At 40.2% G+C, this 27307-nt stretch overlaps 1 protein-coding gene across 3 annotated transcripts; it reads left to right on the top strand.

The window, feature by feature from the left end:
- Window positions 1-100: 100 nt before the first annotated feature.
- DYNC1LI2 (dynein cytoplasmic 1 light intermediate chain 2) lies at window positions 101-26088 on the top strand (the record flags this gene model as incomplete). 3 transcript variants are annotated; one of them, XM_084270136.1, is made up of 13 exons in its annotated part: window positions 101-210; window positions 1072-1145; window positions 1547-1663; window positions 7337-7567; window positions 13071-13237; window positions 13572-13665; window positions 14195-14330; window positions 14697-14808; window positions 15406-15465; window positions 16172-16213; window positions 16609-16726; window positions 17700-17816; window positions 23090-26088. In XM_084270136.1, the coding sequence occupies 13 exons, from the start codon at window positions 116-118 to the stop codon at window positions 23194-23196; spliced, it is 1470 nt and encodes a 489-aa protein (XP_084126262.1). In that variant the 3' UTR covers window positions 23197-26088. The 3 variants fall into 3 exon arrangements, with proteins under 3 accessions (XP_084126262.1, XP_084126260.1, XP_084126261.1); XM_084270134.1 differs by lacking the exon at window positions 1547-1663 and having other exon boundaries at window positions 116-210; XM_084270135.1 differs by lacking the exon at window positions 7337-7567 and having other exon boundaries at window positions 116-210.
- Window positions 26089-27307: the final 1219 nt, after the last annotated feature.

The following is a 27307-nucleotide window of genomic DNA, read 5'->3' as shown; positions in this document are numbered from 1 at the left end:
GAGCCGCGGCGGGGCGGTCGGCGCTGGGCGCCTGCACCGGCCGGCCGGGGAAAGGGAGGAGCGGGGTCCTCGGCGGGCCCGGGTGAGGTCACTCTTTGTGGCTGCAGTTGGCAAGATGGCGCCGGTGCTGGTGGAGAAGAAGCTGCTGGGGCCGGACGGGCCCGGCGGCGCCGAGCTCCCCAGCGAGGAGGAGGAGGGACAGAACCTCTGGTGAGCGCGGGTGGGGAGCGCCGGAGCGGTACCCCGCGGGCCGCCGCACCCCGGCGGCAGAGCTGCTCCCTGGAGTCCCGCGCCTGTCACGGCGGGGTCTGCGCGCTCTGCCCAGCCGCCGCGGCTCTCCCGCGCTGGGCGCGAGCCCCTGCCTCGGCAGCGCTGGAGCGGAGCCTGCGCTCCCCGCGGCCTGGGCGGGGGCGGCGGGTGCCGGCTGCGGGGCCGCGCTCGGGCCCCGCTGACAGGAGCGGTGGGTGGCGGCGCCGCGGCACGCAGCTGCCTGGGGCGGGGGCCGGCCAGGCCGGGGCCGGTAGGGAACGCTGCTCTTCCCTGGTCCGGAGGGGCTCGTGGGGTGCGTGAGGGGAGCCCCAGCGCCGCGGAGCTGAGGCAGAGCAGGTGTGCGGAGCCCGAGAGAGGGGTCGGCGCGGGAGGTCTGCGGGATGGGCTCCGGGAGACTCGTTTGCCCGTCGCTTACCTCTGAGTAACGCTGACGGCGGCAGGAGAAATCGCGCGTGGAATACAGTGATGGATCGGGGAAAGAGTTAGTCATCAGTTGAAAAGGAGTGCTTTGCAGCCACGGGTCTCTCCTAAGGGGGAAGAACTTAAGGTCTTACTGCCAGTCTCCTAAAAATTCGGAAAGCTTTTCGTAAAAAGGTGGCTGCTTTGGTCTTTTAAAATCAATTTAAGTCTTTAACATCGTATCGGGTTTGTGAATAGAACGAGCGTAGCTGGATTGGTGGGCGCGGATCTGCTGAGCTCACCGGTGCTGTCAGATGGGCAGTGTGTGGGCTGTGTGTGTGTGTGTGTGTGTGCGTGGCGTGCCTGTGCGCCCGCCTGACCAGAGCCCTGCTGGTTTTCCAGGTCCTCCATACTCAGTGAAGTCTCTACCCGGTCGAGATCTAAATTGCCGTCGGGCAAGAATATTCTCGTTTTTGGTAAGTAGCACATGCAGGTGGGGGTGGGGGGGAAGGGTTGGGGTTCTTTTGTAGAACCAAATCGTGTTTAAAGAAGTGACGTGCAAGAACTGATGCATCAGTTTGCCAAGGTGATGTTATGTAATGTGATCTGTGGTGGTGGTGTTTTCAAGATGATAGACTTACTTTCTGTTTGCTGTGCTAGATCTATAACTTACATTTAAACAGAGTGGTTAAATACTTTGTTCTTATTGGCATGCTATAACACTTTGATTTAGCTGGAATACTTGACAGAAAACAACAAATAAGTATGGTCCAGAAATGTGCAAGGATTCTTCTTATTACCTAAACGTGTTTTGAAAAAGCTTTTCAACAAAGTTAATTCTGAAAGTGTCTTTTTTCCTGTAAAAACTTACTGGCAGGTGATGATGGTTCAGGCAAAACCACGCTTATGGCTAAAATACAGGGAGCAGAGCACGGCAAGAAAGGAAGGGGGCTGGAATACTTGTACCTAAATATTCACGATGAAGACAGAGATGGTAAGTTCATTCTGTACATAATCTCTTTGCTGTAATTAAGTAGCTGACACAGGGACTTTTATAACTCTGGTTTCATCAGTGTATTTTGGGTTACACCCAAGTATCTGATTCCCGCATTGTTCTGAATGTTTTAGGAGCTGTATCAATTTCCTAAAAGTGAAATGCACTTTACATTCAGTGTACATTCTGCCTCTTGCCCTTCTTACAGCCTGACCTGTCTATGAGGAAAAAGTACACTTGAGAAGCTCTCGGGATCCATTTACTTCTAGGGCAGATATATCTGCTGATGTTGACTTACTAGCAGATATATTGTCATTTGGTATGACCACTTAATAACTATGGAAAGTAAGTGATATATCCAGAAGAATTTGTCTTAGTATGGATTTCTGGGTTTTGGTGGGGGGTTTTTTTGGGGGGGGGAGGAGGACTATGTGCAGTACTTTGGTTAACTATAACCAAGATGTTTTGTTAGAGTTGAATCAGTGAAGAACAGAACTTAAAGTCTTGTTGCTGTTTTCCCTTCCCTACTGTATGGGAGGGAAGAGACCATTTAAATGCAGGTGTAATGTTCAGAATTGCCCTACTTTTAGGAAGGTTAGGGACAACAGGAAGAGATGAGGACTGAGTTTGTTATCCTTGATCCTAAATCTACCTCTGCTTGTCTCATGTTGGGCAAACTCATGGACCTCTTTGTGTTAGTTTCCTCTGTGTTAGTTTCCTCTCCTCAAAAGTGTGGGACGACAGTCCTCTTATGCATGAGTTTTCAGTTCAGAAGAGGGAAGCAATGAGGGTTTTTCATCCATGTTCCTGAAAGCAAGTGGACTAGGCAGATCCTATATGGTATTTTTGAAATGTACTGAAGGCTTGCACGAGTCATTAAGTACTGTATGTGACTGGTTGTTATGGAGATGTGAGCACAGGACACATGGTAATAAACTGTCTTTGGATACTAAGTTAAGCACAATTAAAGGATGAGGATGTTGCCTGTGTCTTTAATGGCCACCTAATCGTGCAGTTCCTAAAACTCTTTTGTGCTGTATTTTTAAGTGTTAAGATATTTTTGTCTTCTTGAGATTCTTGGTGTAAGTGCTTTTTCACCATGCACAATCTTCTTCAGTACTGCATAATTACTTTAGGGCGGGGAAAAACCTCATATGATGAGGAGTGTTGAGAGAGCCGGTGACAGCAGGCTTCTTGCAACATCAAAGGAGATAGTATTATAAGCAGAAAAATGTTTGGTGTGCTATTTTTGCTGGTGCTGTCTCTCAAACCTCAAGTGTGTTCCTACTTTGAAAATATTTTGGGGCTATTCCTGAGTATCTGGAAGTGATAAGTATTTGAGGTGATGAGGAGAAGCCTGTCCTAAGAGCTCTGGCATCACTAGCCAGAGAGACCTTTTTTGACTACCAGACTCAGCTGGAGAATTCAGGTCTTTGTGAATCCCTGTAATGGATGTGTTAGGATCTAGCAATACATGCCTTTTCTCTCTGTCTCATTAGTGTCATCAGCAAGCAAAATACAATAGCAAAGTGGGTCAGGACCTCCCAGAAGGCGAAGATAACACGCTTCCTTCTCTAGGGCAGGTTTGGGTTTGTTTCTTTCAACTCTGCACGCTATAGATGTGTGTATTCTCTGATTTGGGAACAAAGCCTTTAAAATTGCCCCATGATTCTTGAAAGCTGTAAAGAAAGTGAAGATTCAGGAGTTTACTTTCATGTATCTTTGAGAGTATCTGCTTTTTATTGTGCTGTAACCTATTTGAGACCAGCAAACCACAAGGATTTCCAGGTGTGTCAAATCAACACTGGTAACTGAAACTGTAGTGGAGCAAGAAGATCTTTTCACCTTCTTTCCCAGGTACTGGAAGATTTCTTTGCTGTCTTTGCCTTTTTTCTTCTTCATTTCAGAGGAGTTTATTCTTTCCAGGAGAAATATTTTGGTCGTTGTGCCGAGTCATTATCTACCTCCCACCTCCCTTTGGAAATCTAAGGAAAATCTTACGTGTCGCTTCTTATTCCCCCCGCCCCTCTCTTCCTTAAGGGATGTTTGAATCTGGCTCTTAGGGTGCATCCCAAATTCCACCTAGGCTAAGGCATTTGCTCGAGAAGAGGATTGGGGATGCCTGAGAAGCAGTTCTGAGAGAGAGGGGGAATTCTCTTAGCTCATTAGCCCTGGTTACAGCATCTTGAGAGCACGTGGCTTCTGCATAGATGACACCCTGGTTCGTCTGGGTGGTGGCACTCACAGCACTAGCTGTGAAGTTAACTCAGAACATTAAACGACCCAGCAGAATTTCTCAGGGACTCTGTCCAGCTCTAATTTTTTGCCTTTCTTTCTGGTGAGCAGATGTTTTGCACCTATGTTGGTTAGTCTGCTTTTGAGAGCTGAGAATTTTAATTCCTAGAAGAGAGGCTCTGCATAATTCTGTTAAGATGCAAATATTTCTAGAGTGGTTTTGAGAGCCTCTTGTAGTGACAGGGCACAGTTAAAGCGAGGATGTGCAGCAGGTCAAACTACATCTGGTTTTGTAGCTGTGCTGTGTGGGTTAGCTGGCAGTTCTAGACACCACAGAGAACTTTGAGTTGCGCTGCCTCAGATTACAAATGCAAGTACAATTCTCCTGACTGTGCCAGATGTGCCAGTGAAGTAGTGCCATTCTGCTGTTGCATTCTTACTCATACCAAAATCAAGTAGTCCTGGTTTTTCGCCTCAGGTTTGGACTGGCTTCAGTCATATCATATACATATTCCAGTTGAACTGGTTGTTCCAGACTGAGCCAAGTGCTGCAGGTACAGTGGTTTCTAATGGGAAAATTGTAGTTCTCCTGAAAATTATTTTTCTCTGTTTTGCTTCTTTTCATAGCCTGGACAAGGGATATCTAATTGCCACAGATACCTTTTTAATAAATGCAGGAGATGGCTGATTCAATGAACTGCAGCTACATCTGCAGTAACATTAAAGCTGGAAAACATTTTTCATGGCTAAAGGGATAACAAAATACTAACAAGACTTAGAAATGTAGTTTTAGCAGTTATTGTAATAGTCTAGTAATTAGCACCAGTGTTTCCAACAGAATCTACTAATCGTTTGCTGTGTTTTGGTGTCCCATGTCATGGCCATTATGAAAGGTCCAGTTAACATTCATATCGTATGACTAACTAGGAGCTTGATGTGGTGCTGACAAAGGTGAATGTGCCATCGAGTCCTTGCCAGATTGCAAACCGCCCGTACTGTGTTTTTCAGTGTGGTTTATGTTTGTGGTAAGGAAAATCACAAGCCAGACCCCTCTACTGTAAGGAGGAAAACCTTTCATTTTCAGATAATATTAACTTTTTTTAAAAAAACCCAAAACATTTCAGTGTGAGTGCTAGGCTTCCAGCCTTCCTAGCAGATGCATTTCGTTTGAATGATAGTCCCAACTGCTCTCTAGTTCCACCTCTATTCTAGTTCCAGTCTGTATTCTAGATGTTAAGCAGAAACTAAATCCTTAAGTAGGACAAAAGTGTTAAGCAACAAAACCTTTGTGACCTTTAGATATTGGCTTTAAAAGGTGACTTAGAAGCAGTGACTTAGGATATTTACTGATTTTTGTTGCTTGCTAAGGTGTGAAAGCCTTTCCTGCAGTTGAAGCACTTTCCGCAGGAAAAGCTGTGACAGTTCTGATGCCAGCTGTAAACTTCCATGGACTTGTTAGGTTCTTAAAACTTTGATGTTTGCCTCAAGGAGAGTGTTGTGCATAGACACAGTTAGTACATGTTGATAGCCTTTAACTCACAGGGTGTTGATTCACTGGTAGGTTTCTGCTTTTGGGGATGTACAAAGGATGCCCCTGGAATGCAGAGGATGAGAGTCCTGCGTAGATGGTTCACTTACTGTTGTGTAATAGTGGATGTGTGACACTGTTCACATTTTGTCCTAGCTTCCTTTCTGTTTTTCAGGCTTTTGCCAGGCTCTCCCTCTGTCTCCTGATAGCTTTAGGTTCGTACGTCCAGCGCTGTGAGAATCCTGTGTGGTATCAGTGACAGTTTCCTGAAGTGGGGAGGGGGGGGAAACAGCTGCTCAATATGCAGAGGTGCATTTCTTAGACACACAGTGGTTGTTGTTGCTGTGTACTGTAAAGCAGAGCTCTGGCACGCACAGTTGGAAGTGAGGGCTTTAAATTAAAAGCTTAACTGTCTGCTATTTGTGTGATGACTGATGTTTGAATGTCTTGTGACACCCTAACAGTACTCAAGTGGGAGCATAACAACTGCTAAATGAAGACTGCCCACGTATAGCATCTTGATGTAATCTGTAACTTGGCTGTTCAGAAATTTTATCCAGTACCTGATTAGAAGGGTAGTATGTTTATCTTGTAGGTCTTTCTCCTTACAGTTTCCCTAGTCAAGTTTTTGCCTTTTTTTAGAGCTAGTGTTTTTGATCCTGATGGATTCTTTCCGGTAGCAAAGTTACAATAGCCACAGCAACTGGATTTATTTTATGAAATTTAAAGATTGGGAGCACAGGGCAGTGAGGCAGAGTGATTATGAAGCTCGGTAGCTGTTCTGAAAGTCCAGGCTCTGTGGTGTTTTGCTGATCAATGGATTTCAGAATTCATGTATCTTGTACGTAGTACTGATAGAGACCCACTCTTGTTCCCACTGGCCAGCCTTAGTAGGATAGGGAATACTTTGGAAGAGGTGCTAGGAATGCTAGTAAGAGTCTAGAAGATGGAAACAAATGGAGTTGCTCCTTTTCAGGAGGAAGTTCTGAGGATAATGTAATTTTTAATTGTTTGGGGTTTTTTTTTCTATTTGGACAGTACTGGTTGTTCAGAGTCCCTGATAGAGCACTCCTCAGTGATGCTCCATTTTCAGTTTCTTCTGTTCTTGCTGGAGCTCATGTTTGGTGTAAAACTTCTCATGCCAGCTGTCTGTTCCAGTTGATAATACACACACACATCCCTCCCCCCTGCCCTGTATTTCAACAAAAAAGTGTCCAATTGCTATCAGAATACCAGGGCAGGGGGAACACAAAACTAAACAGCAATTTTTTTTGACCAATCCTCATTCTGTAAGGAGCCTGCAAGTCGAAGCCAACACTAAGTCAATGTGAATGAAGAGCAGGTAGCACAACTTCAGTTTGTTAGGTTGTAAGTTTGCCCTGTGTTTGCTCCTCCTACTCCTGTGCTAGAAACCTAAGCTGCTTATTGCTTGTATCTTGTTTGCAGCTTATTTCTGTTGTGAGATGTCTTTAGTATTTTAAACCAGCTTATGTGTCTGAGGGACACCTCAGGCTTCCCTGCAGGACTCAGCTGTAACCACCCCCTTTTGAACTTGGAGTTACATGTGTGTCACAGGCATTCTAGTTTTACTTGGAATATACATATTTCAAATTAGCAACGCTGTGCAGTATCTAAAAACTCTAGTGTCACCTGTCCTTTGTAAAAGAGAAGGAACATACAGTATTTCTTAAGTTAAAAGATTGTGAACCAAGAAAATACCCTGTTAAATGAAAGCATCTGCCAAGTAATGTAGGTATTTACACATACACCCATGTTAAAAACAGGCAAGAACTGCTGGTAACTGGATTTTGGTCTTTCATTTAACACTTAAGTATTCACCTGTCTGCTTGTGGACCAGTGGAGGAAAACGCTGGCACCTGCTGAGTTACAGTTGTACCTTTTCCTTTCAGATCACACCCGCTGTAACGTCTGGATTCTGGATGGAGACTTGTACCATAAAGGGCTGTTGAAGTTTGCTGTTTCTGCAGAATCCCTGCAAGACACCATTGTGGTCTTTGTGGCAGATATGTCTAGACCTTGGACTGTAATGGAGTCTTTACAGAAGTGGGCCAGTGTCTTGCAGGAACATATTGATAAGATGAAAATTCCTCCAGAGGAGATGAGAGACATGGAACAGAAGTGTAAGTCTTTGTACATCCATACATTCTTGTCCTTTTTTTTTTAATGACTATTAATCTTGTAATGATAAATTTCTTCAGATCAGTGTTTTGAGAATGGGTTGGATATGAATTACTTTGAAGTTGTGATTACAACACTAATTCAAACAGACTATTAAGCTTTAAGAAATTCAAACAGACTATTAAGCTTTAAGACAACTGTTTTAAAGTTCTGCTGTGCTAACAAAACATCAGGTGAATTGATGGTCTAATTGCTTTGCAATAAGAAGATTTTGTTAATTTGATTTTTTAAAAACTAACCCCATAGAGTGACATTTTTTTAAAACAGTGATGAAATTCAGTAATGGAAGTGAGCTGTCTGCTTTTCCATCAGGGAAAAAAGCCAGGGCCCATTCCCTACTATGTTTGTCTTCCACTAGGTCTCTTTGCCCTTGTTTATCACGAGGCTCAGGCTGTGATCCTGGTACATCTAATTGTCTCTCACTGCAGCCATTCCTACCCTGTGACTTTAGGAATGCTGTATAAATTAACTTACTTTCCTGGCATATCTGTGGCAGGAAAGAATCTGGCACTGGCAGGCTGTCATCGCTGCAGTATTGTTTCCTGCAGCTTCTTCTCTTTCCTAAAATACTTTTGAGTGCTGCTTGAGAGTTTTTCTGTTTTCCTATTGAATTATTCCAAAATAAATTTCTTCACTGGAAAAGACTGTAGCAATGTGCGTTCCTTCTCAGCTGGAGTATAGAGTGAGACTGATCCTTGATGGTTGCTAGCTGTCCTGGAGTGTTTAGACCTTGCAAATACTGTCTAGTGGCTTCCTTAGATTCACTTTAGGGAGCAGTGTAATCTGTTTGGCATGCGAGCATTCAGCTGTACTTGTACAGCTGATCTTCTGAGTGTTAAATGCTACTTTCCCCAAAGGCTTATGCCTGTGGCATACTAGGTAGAGTTTTAACTTCATGGTTGTAACCACCTGGTTATATTTTTTTTAAAAAAAAGTAAACAGCACATTCTTTTTTTGTATGTGTGAGGGATTTCTTAGGAATGGGAGATGGCAAGGCAGTTCTAGCCTCAAAATACAGCAGCTGTCCTGATTTGTGCTTTTCTGAGACACATGAAGTTTTATGGCAATACAAATAAATGTGGAATCTGTGCACTGAAATTGTACTTCAGAAGAGAGAAGTGTTTTCAGGCGTCACTAAGCGTGTACTGTGTTTGGGGAACTTAAAAGGCATTCCAGTAGCATTGTGTTAGAGGTTTCTAGATTACAGTATCGCAGGAATTTCTGGTGTGTCTTGCATTTTAATAGGCAGCTCGCAAGATTTCCCTCCCTTCACACGTTGCAGGACTCTGCTGCCATCCGATGGCTGAGCAGGGAGCTTCAGCCCGTAGCAGCACGCAGGTAAAACAGGGGCTGCCATCACCACCCCATCCAGACTTCCATCGTGTGCGTTCTCTAGGGCCCTGTGCGGGACACCTGTCATCTGGCAGACTTGTCTTCTGAGTTCTCGCGGGCTGTCCCTGAGGCCAGAGCTGTGTTCAGACTTGTGGCCACCACAGCTTGTAATTCTCTTATCAGCACATTGTGCAAAAAGGAATTCCTGCTATAACTGCAGCTCTGTTCCTGTAGCTGCTCCATGTGGAGCACACAGAATGCTTGGTGGCTGTAGTCCCTCAATAAAGCCATACCAGAGAAGTTTTCCTTACTAAAATCTTGCTGTGTGTCCTTCCCAAGACAAGCTGCTGCTTGGGAAGTGTAGAGTCACTGTGTTGCAGTAGTGCAGGTATGTAAAATCAGGGGTAAGAAAGCTCATATGTAAAACAGACAGTCATCAACTTGGAAGCAGGGTGCAGAGTGAAGAGATATGCTAAATTCATTCCAGTAAAGCCCCACTGCTGCATAATGTCACATGGATGTCTGTGTTGCCTGACTCCCTTACTCTTGCTTCTGGATGTAACTGGGGCATGCGGACCGAGCTGAACATCTGCAGCGCTTTCCCTAGCTGCTGCTCTCAGTACCAGTAGTTCTTGTTGACCCTGGGGGAACATTTTTGAGTGTTATGCCACTAGTGTACCTTTAAATGCTGATGTTCTTTCTCCATTACTAGGATCTTATTACCAGTTTCCAGAAATCCTTTTGTTAGCTCACCATTCTCAATGGAATTGAACTTTGGACTGCTTGTCTTTGCCCTCTGGACTGCTTGTCTTTGCTCTCAAGGTTTTTGTGGCCTTTCTCCACCCAGCCTTTTGTCTTGTGTTTGCTCTGTGTGATACTGACTCTTGGCTCTACTGGGTGGATGACGTGAGACTCCATCTGGTATATGAGAAGCTTTCCTTTTGTGTTAAAGAGCTTCCAGAATGGGAGGCAGGACACACATATGGAAGCAACAGGCTGCCTTGAAAGAAATTGAATTATTCAGAGTATTCCAAGAGCATTGCTTGTCTGCATTCACTCCTAGCTCTGAGCTGCCCAGGAATCGGTTGCTAAAGGCTTGGCTAGTGGGGATTCGGGTAATTCAGGCTCCCTTGCCATAAATCATTGCTTAAAGAATACACATTTGACTAATTATTTCAGGAAAGATCTAAATTTTGCCTCCTTGATTATGATGCCAAAGCAGGAAAGAATATTATCAAGAAAGGCAGAAAGGAAGTATGTTAGTAAAATGGCTATTGTGTTAGCATCCTCTGGAGGGCTTGGAGCTAAAGACTTGAAACATGAACAAGTTTTTCTGAAGATCAGGTAGTGTCTCAAGCTGAATTAGTTTCAGGTTTTCTGCCTTTTATTTTGGTCTGACATGCAGCTGAAAGAATTCTTAAGCTAAAAGATAAAAGAAACTTGCTCTTTGCCCAGACATCTTTTGCCTAGGAATTCTTTCCACAAGCATAAATTTATGATCAGCACACAAGAAAGCTAAAAGCTGTGTAATTGATTGTGAAAACATAATAAAGTACAAAAAAGGAGTTATTGTTGTGCAAAGTTTTTCTGCACTGTTCTTGATCAGCTTTCAGTGTGTTTGTGAACAATCTAGCTAAGTGAGTTGCAGTGTTGGTCTGCTGTTTCCACATGGCAGTTAAACAGTACTCCAAGACTGAGGACTTTTTTTGTTACTAGAACAATCAAAGCTAAGAATAATTGTGGATTGCTTTCTGGGTGGTACTTCCAGTCAGTTGCTCACATCTGTTCCCATTATAGTTAACTTTCTGTAGCTTGTGTAAATAAGAGTTAAGGTGAGAACAAACCAGTTAACCAAAGTTTAAAGTTCGTTTGCTGTAATAAATGTAGAAGTCTAAATAGAAAGCTTTTTAGCTAGACAAGCCACAAGTTTGGCAGATAAATCAGAACATGTGCATCATGTTATCTGTAGTTCCTGTTCAAAAATATTAAACCAAATTAGTATTTCCCTACTAGATAAAGAAAAAAGTTATTTCCTATACCATATATACTGTGATTCATTAATATAAGCTAAGTGGAGGAAAAATATTCCTAGCTTGCAAAAAGTGAAGATACATGCAAGTTCTTTGTGCCCATGATGAACTTGATGTCCATTAAAAGTTTGAGGTGGAAGTCAAGTGAGAAGCAGATACAGGAGGTAAGGAAGAAATGTTCAATTGCTGTGCAACAAAGAAGCACTTAAACCAGTGTCCTTTTTTATCTGCTCTGGAATGCAGCTTGTTCCTAGGAGGCAGTTTGACAGCACTTGTGATCCAGGTTTACTTGGATTTAACAAGACTAAATTTTGAATGGGAGTGTGGGTTGAGTGAGAATCTTTAAAAGATGTTTGCCTATCACTACAGGCACTTGTATTGTTTCTGAATTGAAGTGGTTTATCTATGTTCAAGATAGAGTAGTTGGCAAAAGCTGTACCCTGAACTGCTTTTGTTTACCTCTAGTAGTTACTTGTTCAGCAGACGCCCTTGTTAACTAAAGCTGAGCGTTTTCAGTGGCTTTTCTGTCTCTAGTCAGGGATTAATGCCAGGCCATCTGCATTATTAATCCACAACAAATCTCCACCACGAAGTTTTTTCTCCCCTCATGCATGGATCAGACAGAGTGAGATGGGCTGTGATGGGTGGTGTTTGGTACTGCTTACTCTTGGGGCGAGGGAAGAGCTGGGAGTCTCAGCTGCCCGGGATTGTGGTCTTCATTCCCACTCAGCAGACCTTCATGAGGATGTGCATCAGATTTCTGAAGTCTGTTTCATTTCCTAGTATTTATATTACTAAGATTATTGGGCTATCCTAAATAATAATTTGTATAATAGTGTCTTGTATTGTCAAAGTCTTTCTGTTTTCCAGACAAACTCCCCCATCCCTTTTTTAACATCAAAATTTGAAGGGGGTTATACTAATATGTATCTTAGTAAAGGAATGGGTTTTTTTGCTTTGATATGAAAAAAACATAGGGAGCTAACATTGTCTGACTATAATGACGTAGTAAATTGATAGCAGCACTGTCAAATACTCTTTTACATCTGATTAAATCAGAGGGGCTTATCTGAATGTTTGGTGTGGCTGTAAATGTTATTCTTTTAAGTGCTGTAATACACGTGTTTTCTTGGATCCTGAGCTGAGTACTTTTTAAAGCCCCTTTTCTAGATAAATGCTGTGGAGTTAATTTGCTTTATGTGAGATAGTCAGTAAACATATTTAACATGCAGAATTTATAATGGAATTTTGATTTCCAGTTGCTGAATATGAAACAGGAAAGCATCTCTGAAAGCATTGTTGTTTCCTCTCCACCAGAAGGCACTGCCTCCCCAAGTTTAAAAGTAACTGCATTCCAATTTTTTTCCCCCCTTTGGAATATATTGAATTGGTGATTGAAAGTCTTGTGGTCTGTAATCAATGGATTTTTTAAAAAGCTTTTCTCTTATCTAGAGCTCTTGGTTTTTCACAACAGTCACATGATTCTGTTTCTGGTAGGAATTGTAGATTGTGCAGCTTTGAACAGAAGCATTTTTCTGATTTGCTCTTCCTTCCACGTGCCTGTTGTATTGCAGGTTCCTATTTTGAAAAGGTACAGTGACCTCATTTTACACAATTTGTACTATAAACTTTTCCTGAGGTCTTACCACCTTCTAAACCTCCCAAGTAAGAGATGGCCTGCAGTACAGTTGCAGTTCCTGCCCTATCACATGGATGAACGTGCTGAACAACACTCTCTTTGTGAGTGTGCTGGGAGCTTTTTTGAAGAGGTTTCCTTTCTGTACATAGAGCCAGCCTGCTCCCTGTTTCTAAATAAGATGCCTCATGGGAGCAAATCATGAAACTTTGCTTGCCTCTTCCCTGGGGCTCCTCGTGACTGAGTGAGGTGGTGGCTTCAGGGTGGGATTGTCATGTGGGGAGAGCCCTGGGAGCGAACACATCCTGTAGGCAGATGTATCTGGACTGTGACTTTCCACCTGAAGAAAAGATTTAAAAGCTGTAGGTTGTGACCCAGTTTTGATAAAGCTTCCTTTGTTGTACCTTGAGAGGGTATTGATCTTTCTCTACCTCTCTCCCTTAACAGTTATAAAGGAGTTTCAAGAGTATGTAGAACCTGAAGAAGGCTACCAAGGATCACCTCAGAGAAGAGGCCCTTCTTCTGGCCAAGAGGATGAACATGTTTCTTTGCCACTTGGAGAAAATGTGCTGACTCACAACCTTGGTATTCCTGTGCTGGTAGTTTGTACAAAAGTGAGTTTCTGCTTCTGTTTGTTACTATGGAAAAGTTTAATTACTTTTCTTATGGAAGGCATGCTTTATACAGGTGTGCAGAATGAATTCTGTATGAAGAGTCAAGGGATTGGTTTGTTTTTTAAGTGAGTGTCTGCAGTCAGTGTCAATTGTAAATTCTGCTGAAGTGTAAAAGCCTTATCAACTACTTTACCTTTAGATGCATTGCTGGCATTTTCAAACCAAAAGCTTAAAGTAAATGAGATGTGTGTGTAATATTAGGGGAGATGTTTTAAGATGTGCTGGCATTAAATGACAGTGTTTTTCTGGTTTTGTTTATCTCCCTTTCTTCCAGTGTGATGCAGTGAGTGTACTGGAGAAGGAGCATGATTACAGAGAAGAACACTTTGACTTCATTCAGTCACACATTCGTAGATTCTGCTTACAGTGTATCCTTTCCTGCACTGAATGGATTTGCTGTAATCTGGAAGCAAGAAAATATGTTTTGGTGTTTAATGGCACATAAAGTTAATCTGAGAAATTGCCCATCAAGATTGTTTGGTGTGTTATTTACTATGTAGCATTTGTGTTTCAAAAATGTTGAGATGTATAAAACTTTGTATTTTTTTTTAATTGTGCCTGTGATTTGGGGCTTTTATTCTTTTACAAAGGAATTTTGTAAGGTGGTTTTTCTTGGTTTTCCTCTCAGAACTCGCAATTTCCATGTAAACCAGAGATCTGAGCTGTCTCTTAAGTTTCTTACGTTTCTAAATTTAAATGCCTGGGAGGGTAGGTAATGTTTCTGAATGTGGAAGAGAAGTATCATGAGTCTTCTGTTATATGACCACCTTCTCCCCAAATATTACATGGCTGTAGCTTTTGCCTTCTCAAAGTCAGGTCCACTAGCTCCTGTTTTGAATTTCTTGATACAATTTTAAAACTTATGTCTCACATCACTTTCCTTAAATAAATTATCAGATGGGGCTGCCTTGATTTATACATCAGTTAAGGAGGAAAAGAACCTTGATCTGTTGTATAAGTACATTGTACATAAAACATACGGTTTTCAGTTTACCACACCTGCCTTAGTGGTAGAAAAGGATGCAGTTTTTATGTAAGTCAAGTGTATAAGTATAACATACTTGTGAATTGTTTTCTATTAAGTGCTACGTTTTACGTTACACCCATGGTTGTTTTATATTAAAAAACCAAACTTGAATGGTTTGTGTAGTTCAAACTCTTAGTATGTGACTCTTCTGAAGTCCTGAACTGAAAAAACGACTTACTGTGTATTACTTGGGTTACTCGTCTGAGAGTATACCATGCCAGCTTGTAGTGTCTGTGGAGTTTAGCTGAGAGTTAGGACTGACCTGTAGTAAAATTGCCTTATTTGGGTAGAGGGCAATAAATAAATGGTCTCTGTAGAAGTGCTTTTTGTAACTGAAAAGGCAAAAGTTTCCTTTATTTTTATTTTTAATAGACCTGCTGGTTGGGACAACGAAAAGAAAATTGCCATTTTACATGAAAACTTCACAACAGTGAAACCAGAAGATGCATATGAGGACTTCATTGTAAAACCTCCTGTAAGAAAGGTAAAAAAGGGTAAACTTTTCCCTGTCCCCCGACAAATAAGTGCATTCTGCTTGAATAGCTGCTAGTAACGATTAATGTTGAAGAACTAAATATATATATATATATATATACAGGTTTTTTTCTGTACCCACATATATGAAACATCAGGCTTTCATTTTCCAGTTGTTTAAAATACTGTAAGCGAACACCTTTGTGAATAAAAGGCAGTCAAAAAATAACCATTTCACATGAACCTTTTTGAAAATGGGCAATACTGTGGTAGGACTTGAGCAGTTTGCATCTGTACATGCATGGCACTGAGATTACCATGTAAAGGCAAATCTTGTAAAAGGAGACAGTGTATCACCTTGCATGAACATATCATTAATAGAAGATGTAAGGCAAGAGCAGTAAATAATTAATGTCATTTCTGTAGATTACTGATGTTTTGTGATTATAGGCACACAGGAGTAGGATGTCTAAAATGAGTAATTGTAGATTTTTTTTGTTGCTTTATTTTTTTAAAAATGGTATTAAAGATTTATCTGTTTTTCTTGATCACTAAACCATAAACAGTGACAGTTATTTCAGTTTCTACTTCTTAATTTGTTTAACAGTTAGTCCATGATAAAGAGCTGGCAGCAGAAGATGAACAAGTATTTCTTATGAAGCAGCAGGTAAGAATGGAAGAATGGAAATAACTCCTTACTAAATAAGAGTTCACTTTAAGTTGTCCACTGTTTTTGCCTTCAGGATTTCATTCCTCATTTAAATCACTAGTCAGCCACTTTGCAGCTTCAGAAATTCAGAGGTAATTGTTAAATAGGACTTTTATTTATTTTTAACAAATATCAGTAGAAAATATGGCCACTTATCTTGGCAAGTTGAAAGGAAAATATGCTGAGAACAGAGGTAATTTACATTTCAAAGGACAAAAGCAAGAAGATAATTTAAAACTTCGCAGCATAGATGTGTTGATCTTTGATACTTTTAAGACGTAACATCTTAGTGTTGCAAATGTGTTAGTCAGAGGCTTGAAAATCTTGAAGGTACGAAATTTCACTATGCTGTGTCTTGTTTACTGCTCGGTTGCTTAAAAATCCCCTCTGATAATGTTTTCCTGTATAGTTGATGATAAATATCATAGAGGTTACAGGCTTTGGTGTCTGTGGTTCTGGCTTGTAGTTCTGCAACGGCTGTTTAAGACAAAGGATTGAAGTTTGTTTATGCATTTTAACACTGTTCTCTAGTGGTAAAATCTGGAAGTATATAAATACAAAAGAGGAAGCCTGTAAATATCAGAAATAAATTGTCAGCTTCACTGCATTTTATTCCTTTGTATTTTCTGACATACATTTAATATTCTTGATGTTGTTTTTGCAGTCATTCCTTGCCAAACAGCCAGCAACGCCTACAAGAGCATCGGTAAGTAAATCCAGGGGAAGAGCAGAAGGTGTTTGATTTCTTTCTGGGGGAGAGAGAATGATTCTGACCTGGGGAGGCCCATTTTGTACATGTGAAATCTGCAATCGCCCCAAACTGCAAAAAGTAAATAAAAAAAAAAAAGCATTTTAAAATGTGACTTCATTCTAATTGGCTGTGAAAACAGAAGTATCTGATGATTATTGAACTGAGAATTTTCTACCGTAATTAATCCTTTCTTTTAGCAGAGGCACACGCCCAAATTAACTGTTACTGTTTTGTTTGGCTTTTTCCCCCAGTGTGCATACACTCCAGTGCCAGTTTAAAGGTTTAAAAAGTAATTTGTGTAAGAAATCCATTTGAATTCTCTGATTTGTGTGCTTTGGACTTTTTTTAAGGAATCTCCTGCAAGAGGACCTGCAGGATCCCCAAGAACTCAAGGCAGAGCTGGTCCCGCCAACGTACCCAGTGCCTCACCAATAACATCCGTTAAGAAACCAGATCCAAATATTAAAAGTATGAATAAGCATTTTACTGGTTTTATCATGTGTTACTTCCCTTAAGAAAATCCTCTTTTGGAGAAAGATGTTGGAATTTATTCACAAGTGGTATGGTTAGTTGAATAACAGAAGGCAGTTTAGGTTTGATTTTCTTTTTCTCAATTTTTTTGTTTTTCCTTTTTTGAGATAGAGCTTGAAGTAGAGCTCTGCTACTGCCAACCAGTCAGTCAGAGTTCAAATATATTATTCCCTTAAGTTGCCTACATACATTTATTATGCATCAGTTGGATTATTACAGTGAGGATTGCTTTAAACTACATGCAGTTTTGCACTTCATATCACTTATTCTGGAATCCCCAGTGAAACCTGTTGTTCTGCTGAGCGCTCCTAGAGTGTCACTTTGCATGAAGTAACTCGGGAACTACACCCTTTCCCCTCCCTCAGCCCTAACAAGGAGCTCCATGTAGAGCGATTTCTTTCTCTTCTCTGTATGAAGGTAGTTGGTGGGGCTGGTATTGTTTTTAATTAGGCTCTGCAGTGCCATACCTCATGTGGTTCTGGATCGTGTCTCGTTGCTGTGTGTCCAAGCTCTGATTTATGAAAAGTAGTGTGGCGTGAAAGGCTGCACTAAAACGTCTGGGCAGTTCCTTAATGGACTTATAAATCTTTGAATTGCACATCCATACGTGATACTTTTTCTTGGCTTCTACATTTAGAAAAAACAAAAGCATACAAATATTTAGATTAAAATTTTGTGACCGTCCCCTCATTCCAGAAGAGCAGTAATATGCTTTCAGTGATCTCTGACTTTGCCAAAGAATGCAAAAGACTAGTGTCTTTAAATGGAGCAAGAAGACACTCTTTTATATTTGAGGTTTATTTCCTTGATTGGTAAGAGAGTGATATATGTATGTAAAAAATAAGTTCTGTAATTTACTGTCCATTACTAATCTGTTACATATATGTGTGTGTGCTTGTTTTTTATTTAGATAATGCTGCAAGCGAAGGTGTCTTGGCTAGTTTCTTTAACAGTCTTTTGAGCAAAAAGACTGGCTCTCCTGGGAGTCCTGGTGCTGGAGGCGTGCAAAGTACAGCCAAGAAATCAGGTATTGGACTTGTTATTGCAGGCTGCTTTGCATATTTCTAGTATTTTATTTGGCCTGTGCTGGTCTAACTGTGTAAATCTTAAGTAAGTCAGTAAAGTGACAGACCCTGACAGATGACAGTGCCAAAACATGAAGTCTTTATAAAAGAACTAAACCACTGCAACTTCACAAATCCAGGGCTTCTATTGAGCCTGTCATAACGTGGTTCTTTGGGTGAAGTTCCACTGCTGGGATATAAGTAACATTTGAGCCTTGATCATGTTCAGAAAGTGATTTTTAATTTTTTTTCCCTTTCCTTTAGAATTCCTTCCTTTCTTGACACTTAACTGTTGCTTGAAGGAAAAGCAGTTTCTTGTGTTTGAACTGTAGTTTCCAGTCAAACTATTGAAATATCTCCAGAGTTCAGGTTTAAATGAATTACTACTTATGGCAGCTTGCAGTTATTCTCACAATATGTAATAAGTTATTGTTACCCAACACAACTGATAACACTGATCAAGTGGATTCGTTCTCTGTGTGTGCCTGTGACTTCATTGCATGGCTGATAAGTAACTGCACTAGTTTGGGGGAAAATAAAAGAAACCTGTCAGAATACCTGGTACTTATTCAAAATCCAGTGTTGTAAAATGGGTGGTTGTTCCACCTGATATTAGAATTACTACTTTGATTATTTCTTTTTGATACTGGTGTTCCTGTAACACATTCAGCAGCTTTCTTCCAGAATTATTTCCCTCTTAAATTATTGATAAGTTTTCTACTTCTGATCCCAGACTTGTGCAACCACGTAAAATTTAATGGTGATGCCAAACCCATGATTTCTGATGAGGGTTTAAGGCCCAGATGTTCTGAACTGGGAATGAAAAACATTAGATGCTAGGCAGTGATGGTAATTGCTGGTAAGAGAAACAGAGCAGTTGTTGGCATGTGGATATTTGACCTGAAGCTATTCCTGGAGAGGGGAAGTAAGGATGCTTTTTTTTTTTAATTGGGAAGGAGTTTATGTGACATTCCAAATGAGAAATGGCTAGAGTTTGACTTACAGTAAGTCAGTCTTCTGTGGGGTTTTTGTTTGATTTAGTGAGGTGAATTCTGTAATTTATCTTTATTGTAACTATAACAATAAAGGAACTTTAAAAAATTTTACATATTGTTTCTGCAGTATAAAAATTTAATCAATTCTTTCTTAATCCAGACACTCTCTTCAGTTAACAGGGAAGGGTGTTCCCTGCTTCATCAGGTGCAGCCTCGTGCTGTTACTGACCATAATGTCAAATTAACTTTTTGGAGAAATAGGACTAGAAATCACTTTTAGGGATTGTTTCTTTCTGCTCTTTATCTAAAGCAGATGCAGTTGGGAGTTTCTGGCTGGTGATTAAAAAGCAAACAAATGCTGAAATAAAAGATGTAATGTCATCTCTCCAGGAAGCCTATTCCAGTATTTAATTTCTTCATTATTGTTTCTCTTGTACAGTCATTATTTCTTAATCCCAGTACTATTTGTCTTGTTTGAGTGGAGACAGAGATCAGAGCAAGCCCTTCGTCTTTGCAGCCATCTTCTGCATGTTTGAAAGCTGTTACACTTGCTGTGACTTTTGTCTGGACTACAAAAACACACTTCTGTTGGCCTTTCCTCACAGGACGTGTTTTTATACTCTGATACTTCTTACTGTTCTCCTTGGTACTGTCTGCACAGATGACCTGTTTCTTTTGGTGCTCAGAAATGAATGCAGTGTGTCAGACAAGGCTTTGCTTTAAGGAGGGGTTACTTAATCTGTGTTACCTATTGTGCTTCTGTTTAGATGTCTGGGTGTGATGCTAGGTTTTTTTCATCTGTTTGACATTGGTCAGGATTTGTTATAACAATGCAGCCAGTTTAATACAATTTCTGCCTGCTAGTAGGAGATTTTTCTTGTCTGTATCAAATTACCTTAGTATTTCAAAAGGTTGTGCATCTGCCTCATCATTGCTTTCTATTTTTATGCACCACTTTGGTAATTTTTATAAATAACTTTTCAGCTCAAATCCTGTCTCTCATAGTCCTTTGTAGTGTGCTTGCCTAGATATCTGGCATTTTCAACAGTTGGAGATGGGAAATTGCTGAATAAAATATTGACTAGTATTATGGATAACTAATGGGTGCCTTTATGAATTACAATATATTATTTTTTCTGAAATATCAAGACTTGTTTGTCTAGTTTGTTTATGTGAAGGTGATGTGAGATGTGATACCGACCGCTTCTCCCTTTCCCACAGGACCTGTTATCCTATCGTAGAAAGAAATTTGGTTGGCTTGACACCACTTGTTGGTAACAGATCCATGTTGATTGTTGTGCTAGTAGGCTGTTTGTAAGAACCTAAAACATAATTGCAATTTCTGGAAAAAATATTAGAGTAAAAACTAACTAGTCTGTAATGGGCTTTACACTCTTTCAGTCTTCTAGAACATCATTTGCCTTTCAGGAGTTTTCAAAGATAACAGATGGCTACATGTACCTTTTTGTGTGAGCATTAACTTCTAATTTAAATAGATTGTTTCTCTCATGAAACATTTAGAAGCAGCAGTCATCCTTTCTTAACTTTCTTGTTTGTTAGACTAAATTAGACAAGTTCTCTTCTAGTCTTCTGTTAGTGGTTGAGCTGTTTTCCCTACTAGTTTTTTCTTCATTAGTACCCATCACTGGCTTACCTTTCTCTTCATCATGAGTGATTAGAATTGTGTGCAGCACTCCAGCTATATCTCATTGTAGTGCCTGGTACAGCAGTTCTCTCTCTTTGGTGGAAGTACTCCTCCTGAGTGATCCCAAGATTGCAGCTGGCTTTTCTTGGCTGCATCGAGTTGGCAGCTCACATTCATTCCCTGACTTTCGGAACAGAACAGTCGGCTTTCACTCACAAGAGAATATGCCTGTTCCTTCTCAGCTGATGTGCTCACATCTTACATGCAGCCAATATATAATTAAACTTCACTGAGAAGGTAAGGGCTCCTAACACTGGTATCTGAAAAGCTCTTGTGGAGTTTATAAGGTAGCTGGTGCTGCTGATAAGAGAAAAGATGGCTTGCTCTTTTGTGAAGAGTTGAGAATATCTTGGAGGGAGTCTTGTTTACAGCAGCATTCTCTGTGTGAGTAAATGTGCTGAAATGATCTTTGTGGGCATTTTAAATGTCTGAACTGTTCACAGAGCCCTAAGTTTTCAGAAAGTTGACACTAAGAATATGTAGGTTTAAAGAGACCATCTGTTTCTCCCACTGCTGTGATTATCCTGTGGCTGAAATGTTGAGTTTCTGTCACAGGATGAGGGGGGCGTTGTGGATCTCAACATACTGGTCAGCCTGGTGCAGTGATTGGTTTCTGCTGTGTGAACTCTTACTTGGAAGAACTCTCTCATCTGGGCAGATGCTGTAATGTCATGTCCATTTTTCATGCTGTGTAATTCCTCACACATCTTACTTGTGTTTTTGTTTCTGGACTGCCTTTCTTCCATGTGTAGACCATGGTATTTCAAAGAACTTCAATTGCTGGTTTCTGTGGTGGATAATTTTTCTTTGCAAGGGCTTCCAGACTTAAAAAGTTACTTCACTTATATCCACAAGAAGGTTCTTGCGAATTCTAAGATTTGCCTTCACCCTTCTATTCCTGTGCAGTAGATAAGGAACAGGAGTTCCCTGCTCTCACTGTAACCTAGAGAGGAGAATGCTTGTGATTGTGTAGAACACATCTAAACGACTGAGGTCATTACCATCATTGACAATATTTTTGTAGGACAATGAAAGCAAGAGCTCACTGAATTCATAACAGAGAGCAAAATTGTGTTTTCCTAAAAAATAGCTCCTTGTATTTCTTTTCCTTTGAAACATGGGGGGAGTGAAGGGGAGTTTCTAAACCTGCACGTCACTGAACAGCTTTGCATTGTGTTTACTGTCCAGTATGATGGAGCTGCAGGAGACAGCTGCTTGGTATTATTTTGGAGGCTTATGGATCCAGTTCATCTAGCATAACAAGCACAAAAAAGCCACAGTTTCATTTAGACCTATTTTTGTCTAAGCAAGAATTTTATGGCGATTTTATTGTCTTAGGGTTTGGGGATTGATTTTTAGTTCCCAGGTACCATCATCTACATGTAACTGTTTTGTACTGTAAGTCATAAAACAGTTAATGTACTAATTTTTAGTTTTTGTTTAAATACTTATGCCTTGAGAAGATACTTCTAAGAGTACTGTAGCTTACAACTAGTGCTTAAACCTAAAACCTTTGTAGTGATTAAAGGTAACCTTTTAACTTGGTTATGTCTTTGTACTTTGGAAAAAACCCGCTTAAATCTCTAACAGTCAGATCTTCCCTTCTTAATGTTTTCAGCATGTACCCTGGAAAAAATCCACCTAATATTTCACACACATTTGAGCTGGAAAACAGATGCTTGTTAAATTCTTTGGCTATGTAAGGAAGCTGTACATGGTTATATAATCTACTTTTTGTCTAAAAATATAGCTTTGTAATCTTAAATGCTTGTATGCTCTATGCATTAGAATGTATTGTTCCAATTTTAGTGATTAATTTGTCCATGGGTTTATCATTTTCAGAATGAGAGAATTAAACTGATGGTTCAGTTAAAGAATTGTTAAAAAGTTTTGAGTCTAATATAAAAATGTAAGATATGCTTTTCCATGAAATACTTTGGTGTGTCTGTTTCCAATTGAAGAAGTCCTTTGAAATGACTGCTCTGAGATATTACATGAATATGCAATTCATGTCCCCTTTTTTTTAAAGGAAACCTTGTCTACAGACATAAAAGTGATCTTTCTGCTAGTTGTTTAATATTGAAACACAGCAAGCGTAAGTGTGACCAAACAAACCTGATTCTTGTAGCAGGTGTCTGAGGTACTTTGGAAAACTTGTGGTTTGAAACCTGGGTCTAAATGAAGTCCTTGCTATCAGTGCTAATAATAGAACTGGGTACAGTTGATTTTCATAGAAAACTCCAAATGTGGTTGTTTTTAAAATGTTAGTTGCTGTAAAATATATCACGGATAAGTTGCTTTTATGCTGCTGTATGACTCAGCACTTCATCTCTCTAAAGTGAGTCAAACCTGAGTTTCTTGCAGTCTTTATGTAGGAATTACCTTGCGTTATGTCAGGCCCTGAGTTCTTGCATTGGTGGTGAAATAATGAGGAAATGAAATAACAAATTGTCAGACAGGAGTGATTTTTCAAATACCTGTTCTTACCAGCTAAAACATCTCAGCTTTCTTTAACCTTGTCCTTCTTTCTTTTTAGGACAAAAAACAGTTTTAACAAATGTTCAAGAGGAATTGGATAGGATGACTCGCAAGCCAGACTCTATGGTAACAACAAACTCTCCTCCAACAGAGAATGAAGCTTGATAGCGCATAAGAAATGCATATGTAAATGACCAAATAACTATGTATATTGATCTGATAAGACCAGGAATTTTCTGCTATGGCAGATGCTATCAGTTTTCTTGGGGCAGGGGAAATGAGCTTAGTACATCATTGCCTTGTCCCAGTAAAAAGTGCACATTCAGGAAGTTTGCATATAAAATCCCTCTGTATAAGATAACCATTTAGAGTTTATATAGGGCAATTCTTTTGGTTTTGGAGGTAAGCAGGTGCGGCTGCATTTCCTGTTGGGGAGAACACAGAGAAGCAAAATGGAGAATTCTTACTAAAATACTACTACTGACTGCACACAAGGCGAGAAAGAGAAATGAAATCCTCTTTCAGAGTTACTGGAATTGGCTACTTGTACGTTTGCAAATGCATTATGTTCTTGGAAAGGTGGTGGTGGTGTAACAGAGCATTAATTAGGTGACAGAAGCCTAGGTAGGGAGTGGAGCCCTAAAAGGGGAAACGGATTTGGGACAGTGAGAAACTAGAATGTTGGGTTGGCTGGAGAGGAGCAAAGTTGTGAAATCCTGTGTTTCACATAGGGTAAATAATCACTGTTTTAAAAAGACTACTTTACATTGGAGAATTCCAGGCCAAACACTAAGCACCATGGGAATTTATTCTTGTTAAAAATCTCGTTTTAGTTTTTAAAAACGTCTTTAAGAGTGTGGATGCCCTTTCTGGTGTAGCTGACAAAGGGAGAAACTATAACTTGTTTAGATCCAAGTGCCTGGCACAGTGTGTGATGTGTCTTTAGAAGGTGCTTGAACTTATTGTGCACTGTAGTACAAACAGTCACTGTTTGGTTTTATTTTAAAATCGGTAGTTTGGCGATTTGTATTTAATTTTAAATCCTGTTTTCTGATAGCTTCTGCCTTTTTTTATGCCAAGAGGCTAGCCTATGAAGAATGGTGGGTGACGTATCATTTTCCCATAATGAAATGTGCTACACAACACTCAGTATTTTTTTGGTAACAATATTAGCTACCAAGCTCAAACGGATTCCTGCCTTACACCTGTGGAGGTTTTGAAAACAAAAACTTTCAAGACCCTAGTTCCAACCACACCTGCTGCAGGTGCAGCCAACTCCAGTTCTGGAGGTAACCTAAAAAGTCTGAATGTGCATATGATGAACACTCAAGAACTCGCTTTGTATTTTCTTTGATGTAGCATTTCATGTGGAAAGATGGGTTGTGGTTGTCCCCTTTGCTCAAATGGAGCTCTGTCCATGGTCACATAAAACCATCATTCTCTACAGACAAACAAAACTGCTATGGTTACTGAAACAGCACTTTGATTTTATATACAGTATGCTTGTTTTACATGTACACACTACCATAAATTAAAAATACCAAGCATATTCTGTGCTCTTAATGCTGAAGGGAAAAAAACCACATTTTGAATTATGCAGAGTTTACTTTTTATTGATATGAACTTGTTGTACTAAATCTGATGTCTGGATATAACTTCCCTAATATATATTGTTACTTAAATATACAGAATTAGATTGACCACTAACACAGTACTGGATGTTAACTTCAAATCCTATGTTACATCAAGAGGCTGTTCTTGTAAGTCTGTCTAAACATTATCTAGAAAGCTAAGAGTATTTACTTGCCTCTTTGACAAACATTAACACAAGTATGTTATTTGTGCCAGTTTTTTTGTTGAAAATACTATATTTTTCTCTTTTTTTTACTTTTTTTTAATAAACGGTATGACCTGAAGTTATACAGTTGTCTAGATAACAGTTAGACTACGACTGTAGATGGCTGATGGGTAAGGTGGGTGTGCGTCCTGGCGGCGTGGGTGCCAGTTGCAAGTTACCACACCAGAAGTGATTACACACTGTCCTCCTGACACTGAGGATTCAGATTGGAGAGTAAAACATGGAAAACTCGACAGACAAACTGAAAAGGTGTGTGATTGCTTGGGATATAGTCTGAAAACCTCAGTCTGAAACAGCATTTTTTGTCATCTAACCTGATAAGCACTTTCTCTAGCAATGTGGGTAAAACTTCAATTGAAGTACTTTCCAGTTGGATAAAAATGTTACATGTACTAAAACTGATCCACACTGTTACTGTAAGGTAACTTCCTGGCTTTGCAGAAAGATGCTTCTGACTAAACAGAAACACATCTCCCGTTTCTAGTTGCAAGTGAGTGCTCCTAGTGTACTGAAAGAGAGTTGTAAGTAATGTAGCATCCCGTGGTTGCCAAAGTCTGTCAACTTTGGTGAGCTGCACAGTTGTTATTCTGGTGTCTTCAAGCATTGGAACCAAAGGCCAAATTGCAAACAGCCTTTACATTTTCAAGTGAAACATCATTTTATTTGCAGATACACTTGTATGGTAGACTGTTTAAACTGTTATATGACTATATTTATATGCATTATAGTGACTGCATCTACTGTTCATGTTTAAACTGAGAAAACAAAAGATGAAAGCATTCAACTTGAAGCAAATAGAAGAGTTTAAAGATTGGCCCTCCATAAAAATGCTGTGGTTATGCTGCTTGATTTTACGTTTGCACTTTTTTTTATTGGCATTTAAAACAAAAGGCCTGTTTAAACTGAACAGAATTTTGTATTTTATTTAATTTAACTACGTTGGAGGTGACTGCTCTGTACATCACGAAGTTAACAATATACATGCTGTAAATGAAAGTTCACTGTCCTGTATACAAAGTTCATTGTTTTTTTTTCCAACTTACAATTAGGACTGCAAATGTATGAAACAAACCTTAGTCCAGTTGTATGGCTTTAACCAGGTGCAGTATGCAGTCATGTGGAATCTTGCTTTCTAGTGCTGGCAAAATGAGGACGTCTTTAATTACTGGCTTCAATAAACACGAATCCAGACTGCTTTATGCTGTGCTTTGTTGTTGTTTTTAAGATCCTCCTCCTAGAGCTGTTTCTGTGGGAGCAGAATACTAGTGAGTTCTGTGAACAGGAGAAGTAAGTTGGCTTGTGTGGTTGTGTACCTTGACGATTTCCTCCTTGAGAGTTCTTGTACCAGCCTTTGCTACTGCAGCTCCTTTCTGGAGTTCAGAGTCTGCACCATGCGTAAGTGAAGTGACGTTGTAGTGAGGTTTGCAGGGAGGGGTGTGCTCACCAGTGCTGACACACCAACAGGGATGCCAGGAGAACTGGATTTGATGCAAAGTAATATATTTCATGAGAATGAAGAGACAGTTGCAGGTTTTCAGGAGGGGTGTGGGGGGGGTGTGTGTGTGTACTTTCGGATATGCATTGTGGAATACTGTCTCCAAGCAGACCACTGGTCCTAAATCTGTAGGATTAAAATCCAGGTTATGGGATGTTTAAGGAGTAAATTGCTCAAGTGGTGCAAATGCCTCTACTCTGCCAATGGCAAGGCAAAGTTCTCTCCCTTCGGTGGGTGTAACAAGTTCTGCCTAGTAAGCATAGAAAAAGTAGACTGATTTAATTGGGATTGTACTGGTTTACTTTGTTGTTACTTTACTGGATATCTATATATTCCCCTGCATAGGCTGAAGTGCTGGTTATTCATGTTTCTTGAGTCACTCTGCCTCTGAAATACAAATGAGCTAAGTTTTTGTTTTCTAAAATACATAGCTTCTGTAGAAGTGCACCCTTCTGAAGCCATGAAACAATCACCATTTTAGAATTGCCATAATGCTTCATGTTTTAATGAGTTCATTAATGTAAAGAATTAATTTTGGTCCTTTAGATGGGGTCTAGAAAATACTTTTGAATGTGGTAAGAGAATTATCTATTAATTGGGGAGGAAACTAAATGAAGAGTTCATCTTTTGAGGTGCCACAGCTAGAAGTGACTAATGGTGGGTTGAAACAGAACACCTTTGTAACTCTTGTGTTTACTTTGCTGCTGTTCAACTGTATTTTTTTAAGCAAAATGTCTCCAAATTTAAAAAAAAAAATGGGATATTACGGTTTTGGTGTGGAAAGTACCTTGCTGGAGGCTCCAAGCAGCTCTTGCAAGATGACTCTTGCAGTGCCTGTGCTGTTCCAGACAGCGGTGGTAACCCCTCTGGCTCTTCAGCCAGGGCAGGATTTCGTTAGGGTATTAACTTCTCAGGTGAGACCC

Source organism: Gallinula chloropus (assembly GCF_964237585.1).
Source record: "Gallinula chloropus genome assembly, chromosome: 13".
NCBI classification, from domain to species: Eukaryota; Metazoa; Chordata; class Aves; order Gruiformes; family Rallidae; genus Gallinula; species Gallinula chloropus.
Note: the sequence above shows the minus strand (reverse complement) of the source record. Positions and strands in the feature narration are given on the sequence as shown.